General features: G+C 35.9%; 1 protein-coding gene across 1 annotated transcript in view; it reads left to right on the top strand.

Annotated features, from left to right (window-relative positions):
• LOC308326709 (roundabout homolog 2-like) overlaps positions 1-720 on the top strand; it is a 106373-nt gene extending 105653 nt beyond the window's left edge. Inside the window, exon 28 of the mRNA XM_080779705.1 lies at positions 580-720. Within this exon, the coding sequence (XP_080635831.1) occupies positions 580-581 (2 nt within the window). The 3' untranslated portion in view covers positions 582-720. The remainder of the gene's footprint in view (positions 1-579) is intronic.
• Positions 721-22444: the final 21724 nt, after the last annotated feature.

Here is a 22444-nt window from a genome sequence, read left to right as displayed (position 1 = left end):
TTCATGCAGCCAGTAGAAGAAAAAAATAATTATATATATATATACATATATAACCTGCACAGTAACATCTTTCCAATGGACCCAAATAGACTACCCATTATCTTTACACTTTTTACTGTTAAATGAACACTGCTTTTGCCTTTTTCGATGTCGTTTAATTTCCTTGTTTATGGAAATAATGATAATGATGATTATACAACAGGTCGTTTTGAGGAAGCAATCTGATTGGTTGAACAACTTTCTAGCCTCGCTTCAAACCACATTATTTCAACGCCTAATCAAAACAAACAATTCAGCTGTGCTTTTCTCTGGCGCAGCAGACTCGATGGCTATAGGCTAGCTAGTTTCTTTGTTGTCGTAGTGACTACATCTGTCATTGATTTAAAAAAAATCAGCGATGCTCTTAGTTTTAAGGGTAACTGTTGTATAATTTCTTCGTTGCTTTCGGTTGCAGCATCGCAGGCATGCGTTAATGACGTTAAACCACCCCCTCTCGTGTAATATTGCTTAAATGACTGATTGTGATGCCAGTGAAATACATACAATGTGAACTTATTTTTCTTCTCCTCCACCCTTTAGAATCTTTGTGATTGATCATTCCCTTCGATAGCCTTCTGTCCGGGACAACCTGGACTTACAAGCAATGAGATTCTCCTTCTTCTCTGTGGGTGACGCGGCGGGACGACATTTGGAGCGACACAACACAGAGGTGTAAATGTGATGTACAGACACCATTATCACCATGTTCTTTCTACAGTGTCATGTTCTCTCTTCAAAAGAATAAACTGTATGTTACATGTCTACTTCTATTCCCTGTCACATGATGGTGTACAGCAAATCACACAATGGCCGTGAAGAAAAATCACCTATAAATCTATTGACTCATGAAAGTGAAAGGACTTGCATAAATTGTAAATATTTTCGTTTTTTAATTGTATTGTTTATCTCTTCTTTTGCTTTGCTATGCAAGCCAAAAGATAATGCTGTCTCTTTCTCAACTGTGAATTATCATTGTGAATTACTTTTTTCCCCTTTTGATGAATGCTTAATGATTTTGTTTTGCTTATTTTGATGAAACTACTGTATTGTTGTACTTTGCACAGAGTGTTTGGTGATAATAAGCACAAAACTCATCAGCCGAGGTGAGGAGGAGAATTATAATGGTAAAGAGGGACATTTATGATATAACAGAACCTAAATAGAAGAAATATTATGCTTGGCAGGACTGTAAATGTTTGGCATCTTATACTGAAAGTTATGAGAAAAACACACAACTATCTGAAGACAGCGAGATACAGTACAGTACAACTGATACAGTACAGTCTATTGCTGGGGTTTTCCATACAGCTTAGAGGTTGTTGAGAATTACATTGTGTCTTGGCGACACCCTTGGTAATGTGTTCCTTTTGGAAAATCACTTGGGCCCTATTAAAAGATTTTCAAAAATAGCTAATCTGTGGTTTTATAATTTTTTCAATTTTGACATGATCAAATAGGGATGTGAGGTTGGTAGTGATGACATCATCAAGATGTGATTCACCATGTTAATGAATTTTTTCAAACCCAAACAGGTAAATCACACAGCATGTTGCATCCTTCTCAATGTTGCTTGCTTAATCGTTCGTTTGATTTATCCATACATCGCCCTGTGTGTGTCGCGAACCGAAACAGGTAATCACACAGCATGTTGCATGCTTCTCAATATTGCGTGCTTAATCATTTCATTTATCCATACATCGCAATTGCGCGTGTGCGAGCATGTTGCATGTTGCATAGTTGAATACACAAAAGCTAAGGCACTGGTGTGGTACTTCTGGTTTACCGGAACGGGGTTCAACTCCCTGCAGCAGACAATTGGACTCGAGTCATAGTGACTCGACTCGAGTCTGACTCGAGTCGCATATTTGACGACTTGCGACTCGGACTTTGAATGTAAAGACTTGCGACTCGACTCGGACTTGGAAGGTAAAAGACCAACGAGACTTGAGACTTGACTCCGACTTGCTAGCCAATGACTCCCGACTCGACTCGACTCGAGACAAGATGACTTGTGACTTGTTTTGTTTCCGAGCATACGGTATTTGAATACAGTGTCGGTGTGCAGCGCAAGCACACTAAGGCAAAACCTTTATTTTCACCACACAGCTGCAGTAGATTGAAAAGTTGCTTCCTACCTTTGAGTTAGTTTTGCTGAAAGACACCCAGATCCAATTGTATATTCCATATTTCCATATGTACTAAGTGTGAAGTTGTGTCTGTAAACTAGTGTCAACACTGAGGCACACAGTGACAGTTGTGAGCATGCGCAGATTGCACTGCCTCTGCTCCAGCGTACAGGGACAAAACGGCCATTAGGGGGAGCCATAGTACAGTGAAATACAGTGGGGAATATCTATTGATTCATTGATTGAATACTTTATTGGCAGAAATGTAATCGGTATAGGGTACAGTCAAACACTGATCAAAAAGGGATCACTGAAAAAAGTCCTTGCTGTCTTGTTTCCATTCGGTCCTGGGTAATCAATTCATAATCATGACAAGTCACATGACAAATAACAAAATTCAAATTCTAGACTTGACACAACCTTGTGACTCGACTTGTGACTCGGCTTGACTTGCCCACAACAGAAAGACTTGGGACTCGACTTGGACTTGGGACCAAATGACTTGGGACTCGACTTGGGACTCGGACCTGAGGGTTGGATTGACTTGGGACTTGACTTGGACTTGGGACCAAATGGCTTGGGACTCGACTTGGGACTCAGACCTGAGGGTTTGGACTGACTTGGGACTCGACTTGGACTTGGGACCAAACGACTTGGGACTCGACTTGGACTCGGACCGGAGCGACTTGAACAATTGTCTGCCCTGCAGTGCCCTGCTCAATGTGTTGTATTTACCGGAAAAATTTAGTGTTGCGGAGGATGAGAAACATTAGCAAATTACGGAGTGTTGCGGAGGATGAGAAACATTAGCAAATTGCGTAGTTTTGCGGAAAAATTGTGAGTGTTAAAAAAAAAAAAAAAAAAAACTATGGGTTATAGCGCATCGTTTTTTGAAAAACGATGCGCAAAAAAATTGGAAATTGCGGAAATTGGAACTTGCGGAAATTGCAGATTTTTTTTTCCATTTTTTTCAAATCCTCAAAAATGATGAAAAACGGCGCGCTATAGTATGCCGTACGATATGGGCTATAGCCCATGGTCCAAAATGATGAGAAACGAGGCTAACTTTTTTTTTCAAAATTTCAAAAAACATGGGCAATAACCCATCGTTTTTGTCATTTTGTAATTTTTTTCAAATCCTCAAAAATGATGAAAAACGGCGCGCTATAGTATGCCGTACGATATGGGCTATAGCCCATGGTCCAAAATGATGTGAAACGAGGCTAACTTTTTTTTTCAAAATTTCAAAAAACATGGGCTATAACCCATCGTTTTTGTCATTTTGTCATTTTTTTCAAATCCTCAAAAATGATGAAAAACGGCGCGCTATAGTATGCCGTACGATATGGGCTATAGCCCATGGTCCAAAATGATGAGAAACGAGGCTAACTTTTTTTTCCAAAATTTCAAAAAACATGGGCTATAACCCATCGTTTTTGTCATTTTGTCATTTTTTTCAAATCCTCAAAAATGATGAAAAACGGCGCGCTATAGTATGCCGTACGATATGGGCTATAGCCCATGGTCCAAAATAATGAGAAACGAGGCTAACTTTTTTTTTCAAAATTTAAAAAAACATGGGCTATAACCCATCGTTTTTGTCATTTTGTCATTTTTTTCAAATCCTCAAAAATGATGAAAAACGGCGCGCTATAGTATGCCATACGATATGGGCTGTAGCCCATGGTCCAAAATGATGAGAAACGAGGCTAACTTTTTTTTTCAAAATTTCAAAAAACATGGGCTATAACCCATCGTTTTTGTCATTTTGTCATTTTTTTCGAATCCTCAAAAATGATGAAAAACGGCGCGCTATAGTATGCCGTACGATATGGGCTATAGCCCATGGTCCAAAATGATGAGAAACGAGGCTAACTTTTTTTTCAAAATTTCAAAAAACATGGGCTATAAGTATAACCCATCGTTTTTGTCATTTTGTCATTTTTTTCAAATCCTCAAAAATGATGAAAAACGGCGCGCTATAGTATGCCGTACGATATGGGCTATAGCCCATGGTCCAAAATGATGAGAAACGAGGCTAACTTTTTTTTTCAAAATTTCAAAAAACATGGGCTATAACCCATCGTTTTTGTCATTTTGTCATTTTTTTCAAATCCTCAAAAATGATGAAAAACGGCGCGCTATAGTATGCCGTACGATATGGGCTATAGCCCATGGTCCAAAATGATGAGAAACGAGGCTAACTTTTTTTTCCAAAATTTCAAAAAACATGGGATATAACCCATCGTTTTTGTCATTTTGTAATTTTTTTCAAATCCTCAAAAATGATGAAAAACGGCGCGCTATAGTATGCCGTACGATATGGGCTATAGCCCATGGTCCAAAATGATGAGAAACGAGGCTAACTTTTTTTTTCAAAATTTCAAAAAACATGGGCTATAACCCATCGTTTTTGTCATTTTGTCATTTTTTTCAAAAATGATGAAAAACGGCGCGCTATAGTATGCCGTACGATATGGGCTATAGCCCATGGTCCAAAATGATGAGAAACGAGGCTAACTTTTTTTTTCAAAATTTCAAAAAACATGGGCTATAACCTTTCGTTTTTGTCATTTCGTCATTTTTTTCAAATCTTCAAAAATGATGAAAAACGGCGCGCTATAGTATGCCGTACGATATGGGCTATAGCCCATGGTCCAAAATGATGAGAAACGAGGCTAACTTTTTTTTTCAAAATTTCAAAAAACATGGGCTATAACCTTTCGTTTTTGTCATTTCGTCATTTTTTTCAAATCTTCAAAAATGATGAAAAACGGCGCGCTATAGTATGCCGTACGATATGGGCTATAGCCCATGGTCCAAAATGATGAGAAACGAGGCTAACTTTTTTTTTCAAAATTTCAAAAAACATGGGCTATAACCTTTCGTTTTTGTCATTTCGTCATTTTTTTCAAATCCTCAAAAATGATGAAAAACGGCGCGCTATAGTATGCCGTACGATATGGGCTATAGCCCATGGTCCAAAATGATGAGAAACGAGGCTAACTTTTTTTTCCAAAATTTCAAAAAACATGGGCTATAACCCATCGTTTTTGTCATTTTGTCATTTTTTTCAAATCCTCAAAAATGATGAAAAACGGCGCGCTATAGTATGCCGTACGATATGGGCTATAGCCCATGGTCCAAAATAATGAGAAACGAGGCTAACTTTTTTTTTCAAAATTTAAAAAAACATGGGATATAACCCATCGTTTTTGTCATTTTGTCATTTTTTTCAAATCCTCAAAAATGATGAAAAACGGCGCGCTATAGTATGCCATACGATATGGGCTGTAGCCCATGGTCCAAAATGATGAGAAACGAGGCTAACTTTTTTTTTCAAAATTTCAAAAAACATGGGCTATAACCCATCGTTTTTGTCATTTTGTCATTTTTTTCGAATCCTCAAAAATGATGAAAAACGGCGCGCTATAGTATGCCGTACGATATGGGCTATAGCCCATGGTCCAAAATGATGAGAAACGAGGCTAACTTTTTTTTCAAAATTTCAAAAAACATGGGCTATAAGTATAACCCATCGTTTTTGTCATTTTGTCATTTTTTTCAAATCCTCAAAAATGATGAAAAACGGCGCGCTATAGTATGCCGTACGATATGGGCTATAGCCCATGGTCCAAAATGATGAGAAACGAGGCTAACTTTTTTTTTCAAAATTTCAAAAAACATGGGCTATAACCCATCGTTTTTGTCATTTTGTCATTTTTTTCAAATCCTCAAAAATGATGAAAAACGGCGCGCTATAGTATGCCGTACGATATGGGCTATAGCCCATGGTCCAAAATGATGAGAAACGAGGCTAACTTTTTTTTCCAAAATTTCAAAAAACATGGGATATAACCCATCGTTTTTGTCATTTTGTAATTTTTTTCAAATCCTCAAAAATGATGAAAAACGGCGCGCTATAGTATGCCGTACGATATGGGCTATAGCCCATGGTCCAAAATGATGAGAAACGAGGCTAACTTTTTTTTTCAAAATTTCAAAAAACATGGGCTATAACCCATCGTTTTTGTCATTTTGTCATTTTTTTCAAAAATGATGAAAAACGGCGCGCTATAGTATGCCGTACGATATGGGCTATAGCCCATGGTCCAAAATGATGAGAAACGAGGCTAACTTTTTTTTTCAAAATTTCAAAAAACATGGGCTATAACCTTTCGTTTTTGTCATTTCGTCATTTTTTTCAAATCTTCAAAAATGATGAAAAACGGCGCGCTATAGTATGCCGTACGATATGGGCTATAGCCCATGGTCCAAAATGATGAGAAACGAGGCTAACTTTTTTTTTCAAAATTTCAAAAAACATGGGCTATAACCTTTCGTTTTTGTCATTTCGTCATTTTTTTCAAATCTTCAAAAATGATGAAAAACGGCGCGCTATAGTATGCCGTACGATATGGGCTATAGCCCATGGTCCAAAATGATGAGAAACGAGGCTAACTTTTTTTTTCAAAATTTCAAAAAACATGGGCTATAACCTTTCGTTTTTGTCATTTCGTCATTTTTTTCAAATCTTCAAAAATGATGAAAAACGGCGCGCTATAGTATGCCGTACGATATGGGCTATAGCCCATGGTCCAAAATGATGAGAAACGAGGCTAACTTTTTTTTTCAAAATTTCAAAAAACATGGGCTATAACCTTTCGTTTTTGTCATTTCGTCATTTTTTTCAAATCTTCAAAAATGATGAAAAACGGCGCGCTATAGTATGCCGTACGATATGGGCTATAGCCCATGGTCCAAAATGATGAGAAACGAGGCTAACTTTTTTTTTCAAAATTTCAAAAAACATGGGCTATAACCTTTCGTTTTTGTCATTTCGTCATTTTTTTCAAATCCTCAAAAATGATGAAAAACGGCGCGCTATAGTATGCCGTACGATATGGGCTATAGCCCATGGTCCAAAATGATGAGAAACGAGGCTAACTTTTTTTTCCAAAATTTCAAAAAACATGGGCTATAACCCATCGTTTTTGTCATTTTGTCATTTTTTTCAAATCCTCAAAAATGATGAAAAACGGCGCGCTATAGTATGCCGTACGATATGGGCTATAGCCCATGGTCCAAAATAATGAGAAACGAGGCTAACTTTTTTTTTCAAAATTTAAAAAAACATGGGATATAACCCATCGTTTTTGTCATTTTGTCATTTTTTTCAAATCCTCAAAAATGATGAAAAACGGCGCGCTATAGTATGCCATACGATATGGGCTGTAGCCCATGGTCCAAAATGATGAGAAACGAGGCTAACTTTTTTTTTCAAAATTTCAAAAAACATGGGCTATAACCCATCGTTTTTGTCATTTTGTCATTTTTTTCGAATCCTCAAAAATGATGAAAAACGGCGCGCTATAGTATGCCGTACGATATGGGCTATAGCCCATGGTCCAAAATGATGAGAAACGAGGCTAACTTTTTTTTCAAAATTTCAAAAAACATGGGCTATAAGTATAACCCATCGTTTTTGTCATTTTGTCATTTTTTTCAAATCCTCAAAAATGATGAAAAACGGCGCGCTATAGTATGCCGTACGATATGGGCTATAGCCCATGGTCCAAAATGATGAGAAACGAGGCTAACTTTTTTTTTCAAAATTTCAAAAAACATGGGCTATAACCCATCGTTTTTGTCATTTTGTCATTTTTTTCAAATCCTCAAAAATGATGAAAAACGGCGCGCTATAGTATGCCGTACGATATGGGCTATAGCCCATGGTCCAAAATGATGAGAAACGAGGCTAACTTTTTTTTCCAAAATTTCAAAAAACATGGGATATAACCCATCGTTTTTGTCATTTTGTAATTTTTTTCAAATCCTCAAAAATGATGAAAAACGGCGCGCTATAGTATGCCGTACGATATGGGCTATAGCCCATGGTCCAAAATGATGAGAAACGAGGCTAACTTTTTTTTTCAAAATTTCAAAAAACATGGGCTATAACCCATCGTTTTTGTCATTTTGTCATTTTTTTCAAAAATGATGAAAAACGGCGCGCTATAGTATGCCGTACGATATGGGCTATAGCCCATGGTCCAAAATGATGAGAAACGAGGCTAACTTTTTTTTTCAAAATTTCAAAAAACATGGGCTATAACCTTTCGTTTTTGTCATTTCGTCATTTTTTTCAAATCTTCAAAAATGATGAAAAACGGCGCGCTATAGTATGCCGTACGATATGGGCTATAGCCCATGGTCCAAAATGATGAGAAACGAGGCTAACTTTTTTTTTCAAAATTTCAAAAAACATGGGCTATAACCTTTCGTTTTTGTCATTTCGTCATTTTTTTCAAATCTTCAAAAATGATGAAAAACGGCGCGCTATAGTATGCCGTACGATATGGGCTATAGCCCATGGTCCAAAATGATGAGAAACGAGGCTAACCTTTTTTTTCAAAATTTCAAAAAACATGGGCTATAACCTTTCGTTTTTGTCATTTCGTCATTTTTTTCAAATCTTCAAAAATGATGAAAAACGGCGCGCTATAGTATGCCGTACGATATGGGCTATAGCCCATGGTCCAAAATGATGAGAAACGAGGCTAACTTTTTTTTTCAAAATTTCAAAAAACATGGGCTATAACCTTTCGTTTTTGTCATTTCGTCATTTTTTTCAAATCTTCAAAAATGATGAAAAACGGCGCGCTATAGTATGCCGTACGATATGGGCTATAGCCCATGGTCCAAAATGATGAGAAACGAGGCTAACTTTTTTTTTCAAAATTTCAAAAAACATGGGCTATAACCTTTCGTTTTTGTCATTTCGTCATTTTTTTCAAATCTTCAAAAATTATGAAAAACGGCGCGCTATAGTATGCCGTACGATATGGGCTATAGCCCATGGTCCAAAATGATGAGAAACGAGGCTAACTTTTTTTTTCAAAATTTCAAAAAACATGGGCTATAACCTTTCGTTTTTGTCATTTCGTCATTTTTTTCAAATCTTCAAAAATGATGAAAAACGGCGCGCTATAGTATGCCGTACGATATGGGCTATAGCCCATGGTCCAAAATGATGAGAAACGAGGCTAACTTTTTTTTTCAAAATTTCAAAAAACATGGGCTATAACCTTTCGTTTTTGTCATTTCGTCATTTTTTTCAAATCTTTAAAAATGATGAAAAACGGCGCGCTATAGAATGCCGTACGATATGGGCTATAGCCCATGGTCCAAAATGATGAGAAACGAGGCTAACTTTTTTTTTCAAAATTTCAAAAAACATGGGCTATAACCTTTCGTTTTTGTCATTTTGTCATTTTTTTCAAATCTTCAAAAATGATGAAAAACGGCGCGCTATAGTATGCCGTACGATATGGGCTATAGCCCATGGTCCAAAATGATGAGAAACGAGGCTAACTTTTTTTTTCAAAATTTCAAAAAACATGGGCTATAACCTTTCGTTTTTGTCATTTCGTCATTTTTTTCAAATCTTCAAAAATGATGAAAAACGGCGCGCTATAGTATGCCGTACGATATGGGCTATAGCCCATGGTCCAAAATGATGAGAAACGAGGCTAACTTTTTTTTTCAAAATTTCAAAAAACATGGGCTATAACCCATCGTTTTTGTCATTTCGTCATTTTTTTCAAATCTTCAAAAATGATGAAAAACGGCGCGCTATAGTATGCCGTACGATATGGGCTATAGCCCATGGTCCAAAATGATGAGAAACGAGGCTAACTTTTTTTTTCAAAATTTCAAAAAACATGGGCTATAACCTTTCGTTTTTGTCATTTCGTCATTTTTTTTCAAATCTTCAAAAATGATGAAAAACGGCGCGCTATAGTATGCCGTACGATATGGGCTATAGCCCATGGTCCAAAATGATGAGAAACGAGGCTAACTTTTTTTTTCAAAATTTCAAAAAACATGGGCTATAACCTTTCGTTTTTGTCATTTCGTCATTTTTTTCAAATCTTCAAAAATGATGAAAAACGGCGCGCTATAGTATGCCGTACGATATGGGCTATAGCCCATGGTCCAAAATGATGAGAAACGAGGCTAACTTTTTTTTTCAAAATTTCAAAAAACATGGGCTATAACCTTTCGTTTTTGTCATTTCGTAATTTTTTTCAAATCTTCAAAAATGATGAAAAACGGCGCGCTATAGTATGCCGTACGATATGGGCTATAGCCCATGGTCCAAAATGATGAGAAACGAGGCTAACTTTTTTTTTCAAAATTTCAAAAAACATGGGCTATAACCCATCGTTTTTGTCATTTCGTCATTTTTTTCAAATCTTCAAAAATGATGAAAAACGGCGCGCTATAGTATGCCGTACGATATGGGCTATAGCCCATGGTCCAAAATGATGAGAAACGAGGCTAACTTTTTTTTTCAAAATTTCAAAAAACATGGGCTATAACCTTTCGTTTTTGTCATTTCGTAATTTTTTTCAAATCTTCAAAAATGATGAAAAACGGCGCGCTATAGTATGCCGTACGATATGGGCTATAGCCCATGGTCCAAAATGATGAGAAACGAGGCTAACTTTTTTTTTCAAAATTTCAAAAAACATGGGCTATAACCTTTCGTTTTTGTCATTTCGTAATTTTTTTCAAATCTTCAAAAATGATGAAAAACGGCGCGCTATAGTATGCCGTACGATATGGGCTATAGCCCATGGTCCAAAATGATGAGAAACGAGGCTAACTTTTTTTTTCAAAATTTCAAAAAACATGGGCTATAACCCATCGTTTTTGTCATTTCGTCATTTTTTTCAAATCTTCAAAAATGATGAAAAACGGCGCGCTATAGTATGCCGTACGATATGGGCTATAGCCCATGGTCCAAAATGATGAGAAACGAGGCTAACTTTTTTTTTCAAAATTTCAAAAAACATGGGCTATAACCTTTCGTTTTTGTCATTTCGTAATTTTTTTCAAATCTTCAAAAATGATGAAAAACGGCGCGCTATAGTATGCCGTACGATATGGGCTATAGCCCATGGTCCAAAATGATGAGAAACGAGGCTAACTTTTTTTTTCAAAATTTCAAAAAACATGGGCTATAACCCATCGTTTTTGTCATTTCGTCATTTTTTTCAAATCTTCAAAAATGATGAAAAACGGCGCGCTATAGTATGCCGTACGATATGGGCTATAGCCCATGGTCCAAAATGATGAGAAACGAGGCTAACTTTTTTTTTCAAAATTTCAAAAAACATGGGCTATAACCTTTCGTTTTTGTCATTTCGTCATTTTTTTCAAATCTTCAAAAATGATGAAAAACGGCGCGCTATAGTATGCCGTACGATATGGGCTATAGCCCATGGTCCAAAATGATGAGAAACGAGGCTAACTTTTTTTTTCAAAATTTCAAAAAACATGGGCTATAACCTTTCGTTTTTGTCATTTCGTCATTTTTTTCAAATCTTCAAAAATGATGAAAAACGGCGCGCTATAGTATGCCGTACGATATGGGCTATAGCCCATGGTCCAAAATGATGAGAAACGAGGCTAACTTTTTTTTTCAAAATTTCAAAAAACATGGGCTATAACCTTTCGTTTTTGTCATTTTGTCATTTTTTTCAAATCTTCAAAAATGATGAAAAACGGCGCGCTATAGTATGCCGTACGATATGGGCTATAGCCCATGGTCCAAAATGATGAGAAACGAGGCTAACTTTTTTTTTCAAAATTTCAAAAAACATGGGCTATAACCTTTCGTTTTTGTCATTTCGTCATTTTTTTCAAATCTTCAAAAATGATGAAAAACGGCGCGCTATAGTATGCCGTACGATATGGGCTATAGCCCATGGTCCAAAATGATGAGAAACGAGGCTAACTTTTTTTTTCAAAATTTCAAAAAACATGGGCTATAACCCATCGTTTTTGTCATTTCGTCATTTTTTTCAAATCTTCAAAAATGATGAAAAACGGCGCGCTATAGTATGCCGTACGATATGGGCTATAGCCCATGGTCCAAAATGATGAGAAACGAGGCTAACTTTTTTTTTCAAAATTTCAAAAAACATGGGCTATAACCTTTCGTTTTTGTCATTTCGTCATTTTTTTCAAATCTTCAAAAATGATGAAAAACGGCGCGCTATAGTATGCCGTACGATATGGGCTATAGCCCATGGTCCAAAATGATGAGAAACGAGGCTAACTTTTTTTTTCAAAATTTCAAAAAACATGGGCTATAACCTTTCGTTTTTGTCATTTCGTAATTTTTTTCAAATCTTCAAAAATGATGAAAAACGGCGCGCTATAGTATGCCGTACGATATGGGCTATAGCCCATGGTCCAAAATGATGAGAAACGAGGCTAACTTTTTTTTTCAAAATTTCAAAAAACATGGGCTATAACCCATCGTTTTTGTCATTTCGTCATTTTTTTCAAATCTTCAAAAATGATGAAAAACGGCGCGCTATAGTATGCCGTACGATATGGGCTATAGCCCATGGTCCAAAATGATGAGAAACGAGGCTAACTTTCTTTTTCAAAATTTCAAAAAACATGGGCTATAACCCATCGTTTTTGTCATTTCGTAATTTTTTTCAAATCTTTAAAAATGATGAAAAACGGCGCGCTATAGTATGCCGTACGATATGGGCTATAGCCCATGGTCCAAAATGATGAGAAACGAGGCTAACTTTTTTTTTCAAAATTTCAAAAAACATGGGCTATAACCTTTCGTTTTTGTCATTTCGTCATTTTTTTCAAATCTTCAAAAATGATGAAAAACGGCGCGCTATAGTATGCCGTAGGATATGGGCTATAGCCCATGGTCCAAAATGATGAGAAACGAGGCTAACTTTTTTTTTCAAAATTTCAAAAAACATGGGCTATAACCTTTCGTTTTTGTCATTTCGTCATTTTTTTCAAATCTTCAAAAATGATGAAAAACGGCGCGCTATAGTATGCCGTACGATATGGGCTATAGCCCATGGTCCAAAATGATGAGAAACGAGGCTAACTTTTTTTTTCAAAATTTCAAAAAACATGGGCTATAACCTTTCGTTTTTGTCATTTCGTCATTTTTTTCAAATCTTCAAAAATGATGAAAAACGGCGCGCTATAGTATGCCGTACGATATGGGCTATAGCCCATGGTCCAAAATGATGAGAAACGAGGCTAACTTTTTTTTTCAAAATTTCAAAAAACATGGGCTATAACCTTTCGTTTTTGTCATTTCGTCATTTTTTTCAAATCTTCAAAAATGATGAAAAACGGCGCGCTATAGTATGCCGTACGATATGGGCTATAGCCCATGGTCCAAAATGATAAGAAACGAGGCTAACTTTTTTTTTCAAAATTTCAAAAAACATGGGCTATAACCTTTCGTTTTTGTCATTTCGTCATTTTTTTCAAATCTTCAAAAATGATGAAAAACGGCGCGCTATAGTATGCCGTACGATATGGGCTATAGCCCATGGTCCAAAATGATGAGAAACGAGGCTAACTTTTTTTTTCCAAATTTCAAAAAACATGGGCTATAACCTTTCGTTTTTGTCATTTCGTATTTTTTTTCAAATCTTTAAAAATGATGAAAAACGGCGCGCTATAGAATGCCGTACGATATGGGCTATAACCCATGGTCCAAAATGATGAGAAACGAGGCTAACTTTTTTTTTCAAAATTTAAAAAAACATGGGCTATAACCTTTCGTTTTTGTCATTTTGTCATTTTTTTCAAATCTTCAAAAATGATGAAAAACGGCGCGCTATAGTATGCCGTACGATATGGGCTATAGCCCATGGTCCAAAATGATGAGAAACGAGGCTAACTTTTTTTTTCAAAATTTCAAAAAACATGGGCTATAACCTTTCGTTTTTGTCATTTCGTCATTTTTTTCAAATCTTCAAAAATGATGAAAAACGGCGCGCTATAGTATGCCGTACGATATGGGCTATAGCCCATGGTCCAAAATGATGAGAAACGAGGCTAACTTTTTTTTTCAAAATTTCAAAAAACATGGGCTATAACCTTTCGTTTTTGTCATTTCGTCATTTTTTTCAAATCTTCAAAAATGATGAAAAACGGCGCGCTATAGTATGCCGTACGATATGGGCTATAGCCCATGGTCCAAAATGATGAGAAACGAGGCTAACTTTTTTTTTCAAAATTTCAAAAAACATGGGCTATAACCTTTCGTTTTTGTCATTTCGTCATTTTTTTCAAATCTTCAAAAATGATGAAAAACGGCGCGCTATAGTATGCCGTACGATATGGGCTATAGCCCATGGTCCAAAATGATGAGAAACGAGGCTAACTTTTTTTTTCAAAATTTCAAAAAACATGGGCTATAACCCATCGTTTTTGTCATTTCGTCATTTTTTTCAAATCTTCAAAAATGATGAAAAACGGCGCGCTATAGTATGCCGTACGATATGGGCTATAGCCCATGGTCCAAAATGATGAGAAACGAGGCTAACTTTTTTTTTCAAAATTTCAAAAAACATGGGCTATAACCTTTCGTTTTTGTCATTTCGTAATTTTTTTCAAATCTTCAAAAATGATGAAAAACGGCGCGCTATAGTATGCCGTACGATATGGGCTATAGCCCATGGTCCAAAATGATGAGAAACGAGGCTAACTTTTTTTTTCAAAATTTCAAAAAACATGGGCTATAACCTTTCGTTTTTGTCATTTCGTAATTTTTTTCAAATCTTCAAAAATGATGAAAAACGGCGCGCTATAGTATGCCGTACGATATGGGCTATAGCCCATGGTCCAAAATGATGAGAAACGAGGCTAACTTTTTTTTTCAAAATTTCAAAAAACATGGGCTATAACCCATCGTTTTTGTCATTTCGTCATTTTTTTCAAATCTTCAAAAATGATGAAAAACGGCGCGCTATAGTATGCCGTACGATATGGGCTATAGCCCATGGTCCAAAATGATGAGAAACGAGGCTAACTTTTTTTTTCAAAATTTCAAAAAACATGGGCTATAACCTTTCGTTTTTGTCATTTCGTAATTTTTTTCAAATCTTCAAAAATGATGAAAAACGGCGCGCTATAGTATGCCGTACGATATGGGCTATAGCCCATGGTCCAAAATGATGAGAAACGAGGCTAACTTTTTTTTTCAAAATTTCAAAAAACATGGGCTATAACCCATCGTTTTTGTCATTTCGTCATTTTTTTCAAATCTTCAAAAATGATGAAAAACGGCGCGCTATAGTATGCCGTACGATATGGGCTATAGCCCATGGTCCAAAATGATGAGAAACGAGGCTAACTTTTTTTTTCAAAATTTCAAAAAACATGGGCTATAACCTTTCGTTTTTGTCATTTCGTCATTTTTTTCAAATCTTCAAAAATGATGAAAAACGGCGCGCTATAGTATGCCGTACGATATGGGCTATAGCCCATGGTCCAAAATGATGAGAAACGAGGCTAACTTTTTTTTTCAAAATTTCAAAAAACATGGGCTATAACCTTTCGTTTTTGTCATTTCGTCATTTTTTTCAAATCTTCAAAAATGATGAAAAACGGCGCGCTATAGTATGCCGTACGATATGGGCTATAGCCCATGGTCCAAAATGATGAGAAACGAGGCTAACTTTTTTTTTCAAAATTTCAAAAAACATGGGCTATAACCTTTCGTTTTTGTCATTTCGTCATTTTTTTCAAATCTTTAAAAATGATGAAAAACGGCGCGCTATAGAATGCCGTACGATATGGGCTATAGCCCATGGTCCAAAATGATGAGAAACGAGGCTAACTTTTTTTTTCAAAATTTCAAAAAACATGGGCTATAACCTTTCGTTTTTGTCATTTTGTCATTTTTTTCAAATCTTCAAAAATGATGAAAAACGGCGCGCTATAGTATGCCGTACGATATGGGCTATAGCCCATGGTCCAAAATGATGAGAAACGAGGCTAACTTTTTTTTTCAAAATTTCAAAAAACATGGGCTATAACCTTTCGTTTTTGTCATTTCGTCATTTTTTTCAAATCTTCAAAAATGATGAAAAACGGCGCGCTATAGTATGCCGTACGATATGGGCTATAGCCCATGGTCCAAAATGATGAGAAACGAGGCTAACTTTTTTTTTCAAAATTTCAAAAAACATGGGCTATAACCCATCGTTTTTGTCATTTCGTCATTTTTTTCAAATCTTCAAAAATGATGAAAAACGGCGCGCTATAGTATGCCGTACGATATGGGCTATAGCCCATGGTCCAAAATGATGAGAAACGAGGCTAACTTTTTTTTTCAAAATTTCAAAAAACATGGGCTATAACCTTTCGTTTTTGTCATTTCGTCATTTTTTTTCAAATCTTCAAAAATGATGAAAAACGGCGCGCTATAGTATGCCGTACGATATGGGCTATAGCCCATGGTCCAAAATGATGAGAAACGAGGCTAACTTTTTTTTTCAAAATTTCAAAAAACATGGGCTATAACCTTTCGTTTTTGTCATTTCGTCATTTTTTTCAAATCTTCAAAAATGATGAAAAACGGCGCGCTATAGTATGCCGTACGATATGGGCTATAGCCCATGGTCCAAAATGATGAGAAACGAGGCTAACTTTTTTTTTCAAAATTTCAAAAAACATGGGCTATAACCTTTCGTTTTTGTCATTTCGTAATTTTTTTCAAATCTTCAAAAATGATGAAAAACGGCGCGCTATAGTATGCCGTACGATATGGGCTATAGCCCATGGTCCAAAATGATGAGAAACGAGGCTAACTTTTTTTTTCAAAATTTCAAAAAACATGGGCTATAACCCATCGTTTTTGTCATTTCGTCATTTTTTTCAAATCTTCAAAAATGATGAAAAACGGCGCGCTATAGTATGCCGTACGATATGGGCTATAGCCCATGGTCCAAAATGATGAGAAACGAGGCTAACTTTTTTTTTCAAAATTTCAAAAAACATGGGCTATAACCCATCGTTTTTGTCATTTCGTAATTTTTTTCAAATCTTTAAAAATGATGAAAAACGGCGCGCTATAGTATGCCGTACGATATGGGCTATAGCCCATGGTCCAAAATGATGAGAAACGAGACTAACTTTTTTTTTCAAAATTTCAAAAAACATGGGCTATAACCTTTCGTTTTTGTCATTTCGTCATTTTTTTCAAATCTTCAAAAATGATGAAAAACGGCGCGCTATAGTATGCCGTAGGATATGGGCTATAGCCCATGGTCCAAAATGATGAGAAACGAGGCTAACTTTTTTTTTCAAAATTTCAAAAAACATGGGCTATAACCTTTCGTTTTTGTCATTTCGTCATTTTTTTCAAATCTTCAAAAATGATGAAAAACGGCGCGCTATAGTATGCCGTACGATATGGGCTATAGCCCATGGTCCAAAATGATGAGAAACGAGGCTAACTTTTTTTTTCAAAATTTCAAAAAACATGGGCTATAACCTTTCGTTTTTGTCATTTCGTCATTTTTTTCAAATCTTCAAAAATGATGAAAAACGGCGCGCTATAGTATGCCGTACGATATGGGCTATAGCCCATGGTCCAAAATGATGAGAAACGAGGCTAACTTTTTTTTTCAAAATTTCAAAAAACATGGGCTATAACCTTTCGTTTTTGTCATTTCGTCATTTTTTTCAAATCTTCAAAAATGATGAAAAACGGCGCGCTATAGTATGCCGTACGATATGGGCTATAGCCCATGGTCCAAAATGATAAGAAACGAGGCTAACTTTTTTTTTCAAAATTTCAAAAAACATGGGCTATAACCTTTCGTTTTTGTCATTTCGTCATTTTTTTCAAATCTTCAAAAATGATGAAAAACGGCGCGCTATAGTATGCCGTACGATATGGGCTATAGCCCATGGTCCAAAATGATGAGAAACGAGGCTAACTTTTTTTTTCCAAATTTCAAAAAACATGGGCTATAACCTTTCGTTTTTGTCATTTCGTATTTTTTTTCAAATCTTTAAAAATGATGAAAAACGGCGCGCTATAGAATGCCGTACGATATGGGCTATAACCCATGGTCCAAAATGATGAGAAACGAGGCTAACTTTTTTTTTCAAAATTTAAAAAAACATGGGCTATAACCTTTCGTTTTTGTCATTTTGTCATTTTTTTCAAATCTTCAAAAATGATGAAAAACGGCGCGCTATAGTATGCCGTACGATATGGGCTATAGCCCATGGTCCAAAATGATGAGAAACGAGGCTAACTTTTTTTTTCAAAATTTCAAAAAACATGGGCTATAACCTTTCGTTTTTGTCATTTCGTCATTTTTTTCAAATCTTCAAAAATGATGAAAAACGGCGCGCTATAGTATGCCGTACGATATGGGCTATAGCCCATGGTCCAAAATGATGAGAAACGAGGCTAACTTCTTTTTTCAAAATTTCAAAAAACATGGGCTATAACCTTTCGTTTTTGTCATTTCGTCATTTTTTTCAAATCTTCAAAAATGATGAAAAACGGCGCGCTATAGTATGCCGTACGATATGGGCTATAGCCCATGGTCCAAAATGATGAGAAACGAGGCTAACTTTTTTTTTCAAAATTTCAAAAAACATGGGCTATAACCTTTCGTTTTTGTCATTTCGTCATTTTTTTCAAATCTTCAAAAATGATGAAAAACGGCGCGCTATAGTATGCCGTACGATATGGGCTATAGCCCATGGTCCAAAATGATGAGAAACGAGGCTAACTTTTTTTTTCAAAATTTCAAAAAACATGGGCTATAACCTTTCGTTTTTGTCATTTCGTAATTTTTTCAAATCTTTAAAAATGATGAAAAACGGCGCGCTATAGAATGCCGTACGATATGGGCTATAGCCCATGGTCCAAAATGATAAGAAACGAGGCTAACTTTTTTTTTCAAAATTTCAAAAAACATGGGCTATAACCTTTCGTTTTTGTCATTTCGTCATTTTTTTCAAATCTTCAAAAATGATGAAAAACGGCGCGCTATAGTATGCCGTACGATATGGGCTATAGCCCATGGTCCAAAATGATGAGAAACGAGGCTAACTTTTTTTTTCCAAATTTCAAAAAACATGGGCTATAACCTTTCGTTTTTGTCATTTCGTATTTTTTTTCAAATCTTTAAAAATGATGAAAAACGGCGCGCTATAGAATGCCGTACGATATGGGCTATAACCCATGGTCCAAAATGATGAGAAACGAGGCTAACTTTTTTTTTCAAAATTTAAAAAAACATGGGCTATAACCTTTCGTTTTTGTCATTTTGTCATTTTTTTCAAATCTTCAAAAATGATGAAAAACGGCGCGCTATAGTATGCCGTACGATATGGGCTATAGCCCATGGTCCAAAATGATGAGAAACGAGGCTAACTTTTTTTTTCAAAATTTCAAAAAACATGGGCTATAACCTTTCGTTTTTGTCATTTCGTCATTTTTTTCAAATCTTCAAAAATGATGAAAAACGGCGCGCTATAGTATGCCGTACGATATGGGCTATAGCCCATGGTCCAAAATGATGAGAAACGAGGCTAACTTTTTTTTTCAAAATTTCAAAAAACATGGGCTATAACCTTTCGTTTTTGTCATTTCGTCATTTTTTTCAAATCTTCAAAAATGATGAAAAACGGCGCGCTATAGTATGCCGTACGATATGGGCTATAGCCCATGGTCCAAAATGATGAGAAACGAGGCTAACTTTTTTTTTCAAAATTTCAAAAAACATGGGCTATAACCTTTCGTTTTTGTCATTTCGTCATTTTTTTCAAATCTTCAAAAATGATGAAAAACGGCGCGCTATAGTATGCCGTACGATATGGGCTATAGCCCATGGTCCAAAATGATGAGAAACGAGGCTAACTTTTTTTTTCAAAATTTCAAAAAACATGGGCTATAACCCATCGTTTTTGTCATTTCGTCATTTTTTTCAAATCTTCAAAAATGATGAAAAACGGCGCGCTATAGTATGCCGTACGATATGGGCTATAGCCCATGGTCCAAAATGATGAGAAACGAGGCTAACTTTTTTTTTCAAAATTTCAAAAAACATGGGCTATAACCTTTCGTTTTTGTCATTTCGTAATTTTTTTCAAATCTTCAAAAATGATGAAAAACGGCGCGCTATAGTATGCCGTACGATATGGGCTATAGCCCATGGTCCAAAATGATGAGAAACGAGGCTAACTTTTTTTTTCAAAATTTCAAAAAACATGGGCTATAACCTTTCGTTTTTGTCATTTCGTAATTTTTTTCAAATCTTCAAAAATGATGAAAAACGGCGCGCTATAGTATGCCGTACGATATGGGCTATAGCCCATGGTCCAAAATGATGAGAAACGAGGCTAACTTTTTTTTTCAAAATTTCAAAAAACATGGGCTATAACCCATCGTTTTTGTCATTTCGTCATTTTTTTCAAATCTTCAAAAATGATGAAAAACGGCGCGCTATAGTATGCCGTACGATATGGGCTATAGCCCATGGTCCAAAATGATGAGAAACGAGGCTAACTTTTTTTTTCAAAATTTCAAAAAACATGGGCTATAACCTTTCGTTTTTGTCATTTCGTAATTTTTTTCAAATCTTCAAAAATGATGAAAAACGGCGCGCTATAGTATGCCGTACGATATGGGCTATAGCCCATGGTCCAAAATGATGAGAAACGAGGCTAACTTTTTTTTTCAAAATTTCAAAAAACATGGGCTATAACCCATCGTTTTTGTCATTTCGTCATTTTTTTCAAATCTTCAAAAATGATGAAAAACGGCGCGCTATAGTATGCCGTACGATATGGGCTATAGCCCATGGTCCAAAATGATGAGAAACGAGGCTAACTTTTTTTTTCAAAATTTCAAAAAACATGGGCTATAACCTTTCGTTTTTGTCATTTCGTCATTTTTTTCAAATCTTCAAAAATGATGAAAAACGGCGCGCTATAGTATGCCGTACGATATGGGCTATAGCCCATGGTCCAAAATGATGAGAAACGAGGCTAACTTTTTTTTTCAAAATTTCAAAAAACATGGGCTATAACCTTTCGTTTTTGTCATTTCGTCATTTTTTTCAAATCTTCAAAAATGATGAAAAACGGCGCGCTATAGTATGCCGTACGATATGGGCTATAGCCCATGGTCCAAAATGATGAGAAACGAGGCTAACTTTTTTTTTCAAAATTTCAAAAAACATGGGCTATAACCTTTCGTTTTTGTCATTTCGTCATTTTTTTCAAATCTTTAAAAATGATGAAAAACGGCGCGCTATAGAATGCCGTACGATATGGGCTATAGCCCATGGTCCAAAATGATGAGAAACGAGGCTAACTTTTTTTTTCAAAATTTCAAAAAACATGGGCTATAACCTTTCGTTTTTGTCATTTTGTCATTTTTTTCAAATCTTCAAAAATGATGAAAAACGGCGCGCTATAGTATGCCGTACGATATGGGCTATAGCCCATGGTCCAAAATGATGAGAAACGAGGCTAACTTTTTTTTTCAAAATTTCAAAAAACATGGGCTATAACCTTTCGTTTTTGTCATTTCGTCATTTTTTTCAAATCTTCAAAAATGATGAAAAACGGCGCGCTATAGTATGCCGTACGATATGGGCTATAGCCCATGGTCCAAAATGATGAGAAACGAGGCTAACTTTTTTTTTCAAAATTTCAAAAAACATGGGCTATAACCCATCGTTTTTGTCATTTCGTCATTTTTTTCAAATCTTCAAAAATGATGAAAAACGGCGCGCTATAGTATGCCGTACGATATGGGCTATAGCCCATGGTCCAAAATGATGAGAAACGAGGCTAACTTTTTTTTTCAAAATTTCAAAAAACATGGGCTATAACCTTTCGTTTTTGTCATTTCGTCATTTTTTTTCAAATCTTCAAAAATGATGAAAAACGGCGCGCTATAGTATGCCGTACGATATGGGCTATAGCCCATGGTCCAAAATGATGAGAAACGAGGCTAACTTTTTTTTTCAAAATTTCAAAAAACATGGGCTATAACCTTTCGTTTTTGTCATTTCGTCATTTTTTTCAAATCTTCAAAAATGATGAAAAACGGCGCGCTATAGTATGCCGTACGATATGGGCTATAGCCCATGGTCCAAAATGATGAGAAACGAGGCTAACTTTTTTTTTCAAAATTTCAAAAAACATGGGCTATAACCTTTCGTTTTTGTCATTTCGTAATTTTTTTCAAATCTTCAAAAATGATGAAAAACGGCGCGCTATAGTATGCCGTACGATATGGGCTATAGCCCATGGTCCAAAATGATGAGAAACGAGGCTAACTTTTTTTTTCAAAATTTCAAAAAACATGGGCTATAACCCATCGTTTTTGTCATTTCGTCATTTTTTTCAAATCTTCAAAAATGATGAAAAACGGCGCGCTATAG

The sequence above is a fragment of the Protomyctophum bolini genome, assembly GCF_963924005.1.
Source record: "Protomyctophum bolini genome assembly, chromosome: 13".
NCBI classification, from domain to species: Eukaryota; Metazoa; Chordata; class Actinopteri; order Myctophiformes; family Myctophidae; genus Protomyctophum; species Protomyctophum bolini.
This window is presented reverse-complemented; position numbering and strand designations above follow the sequence as displayed.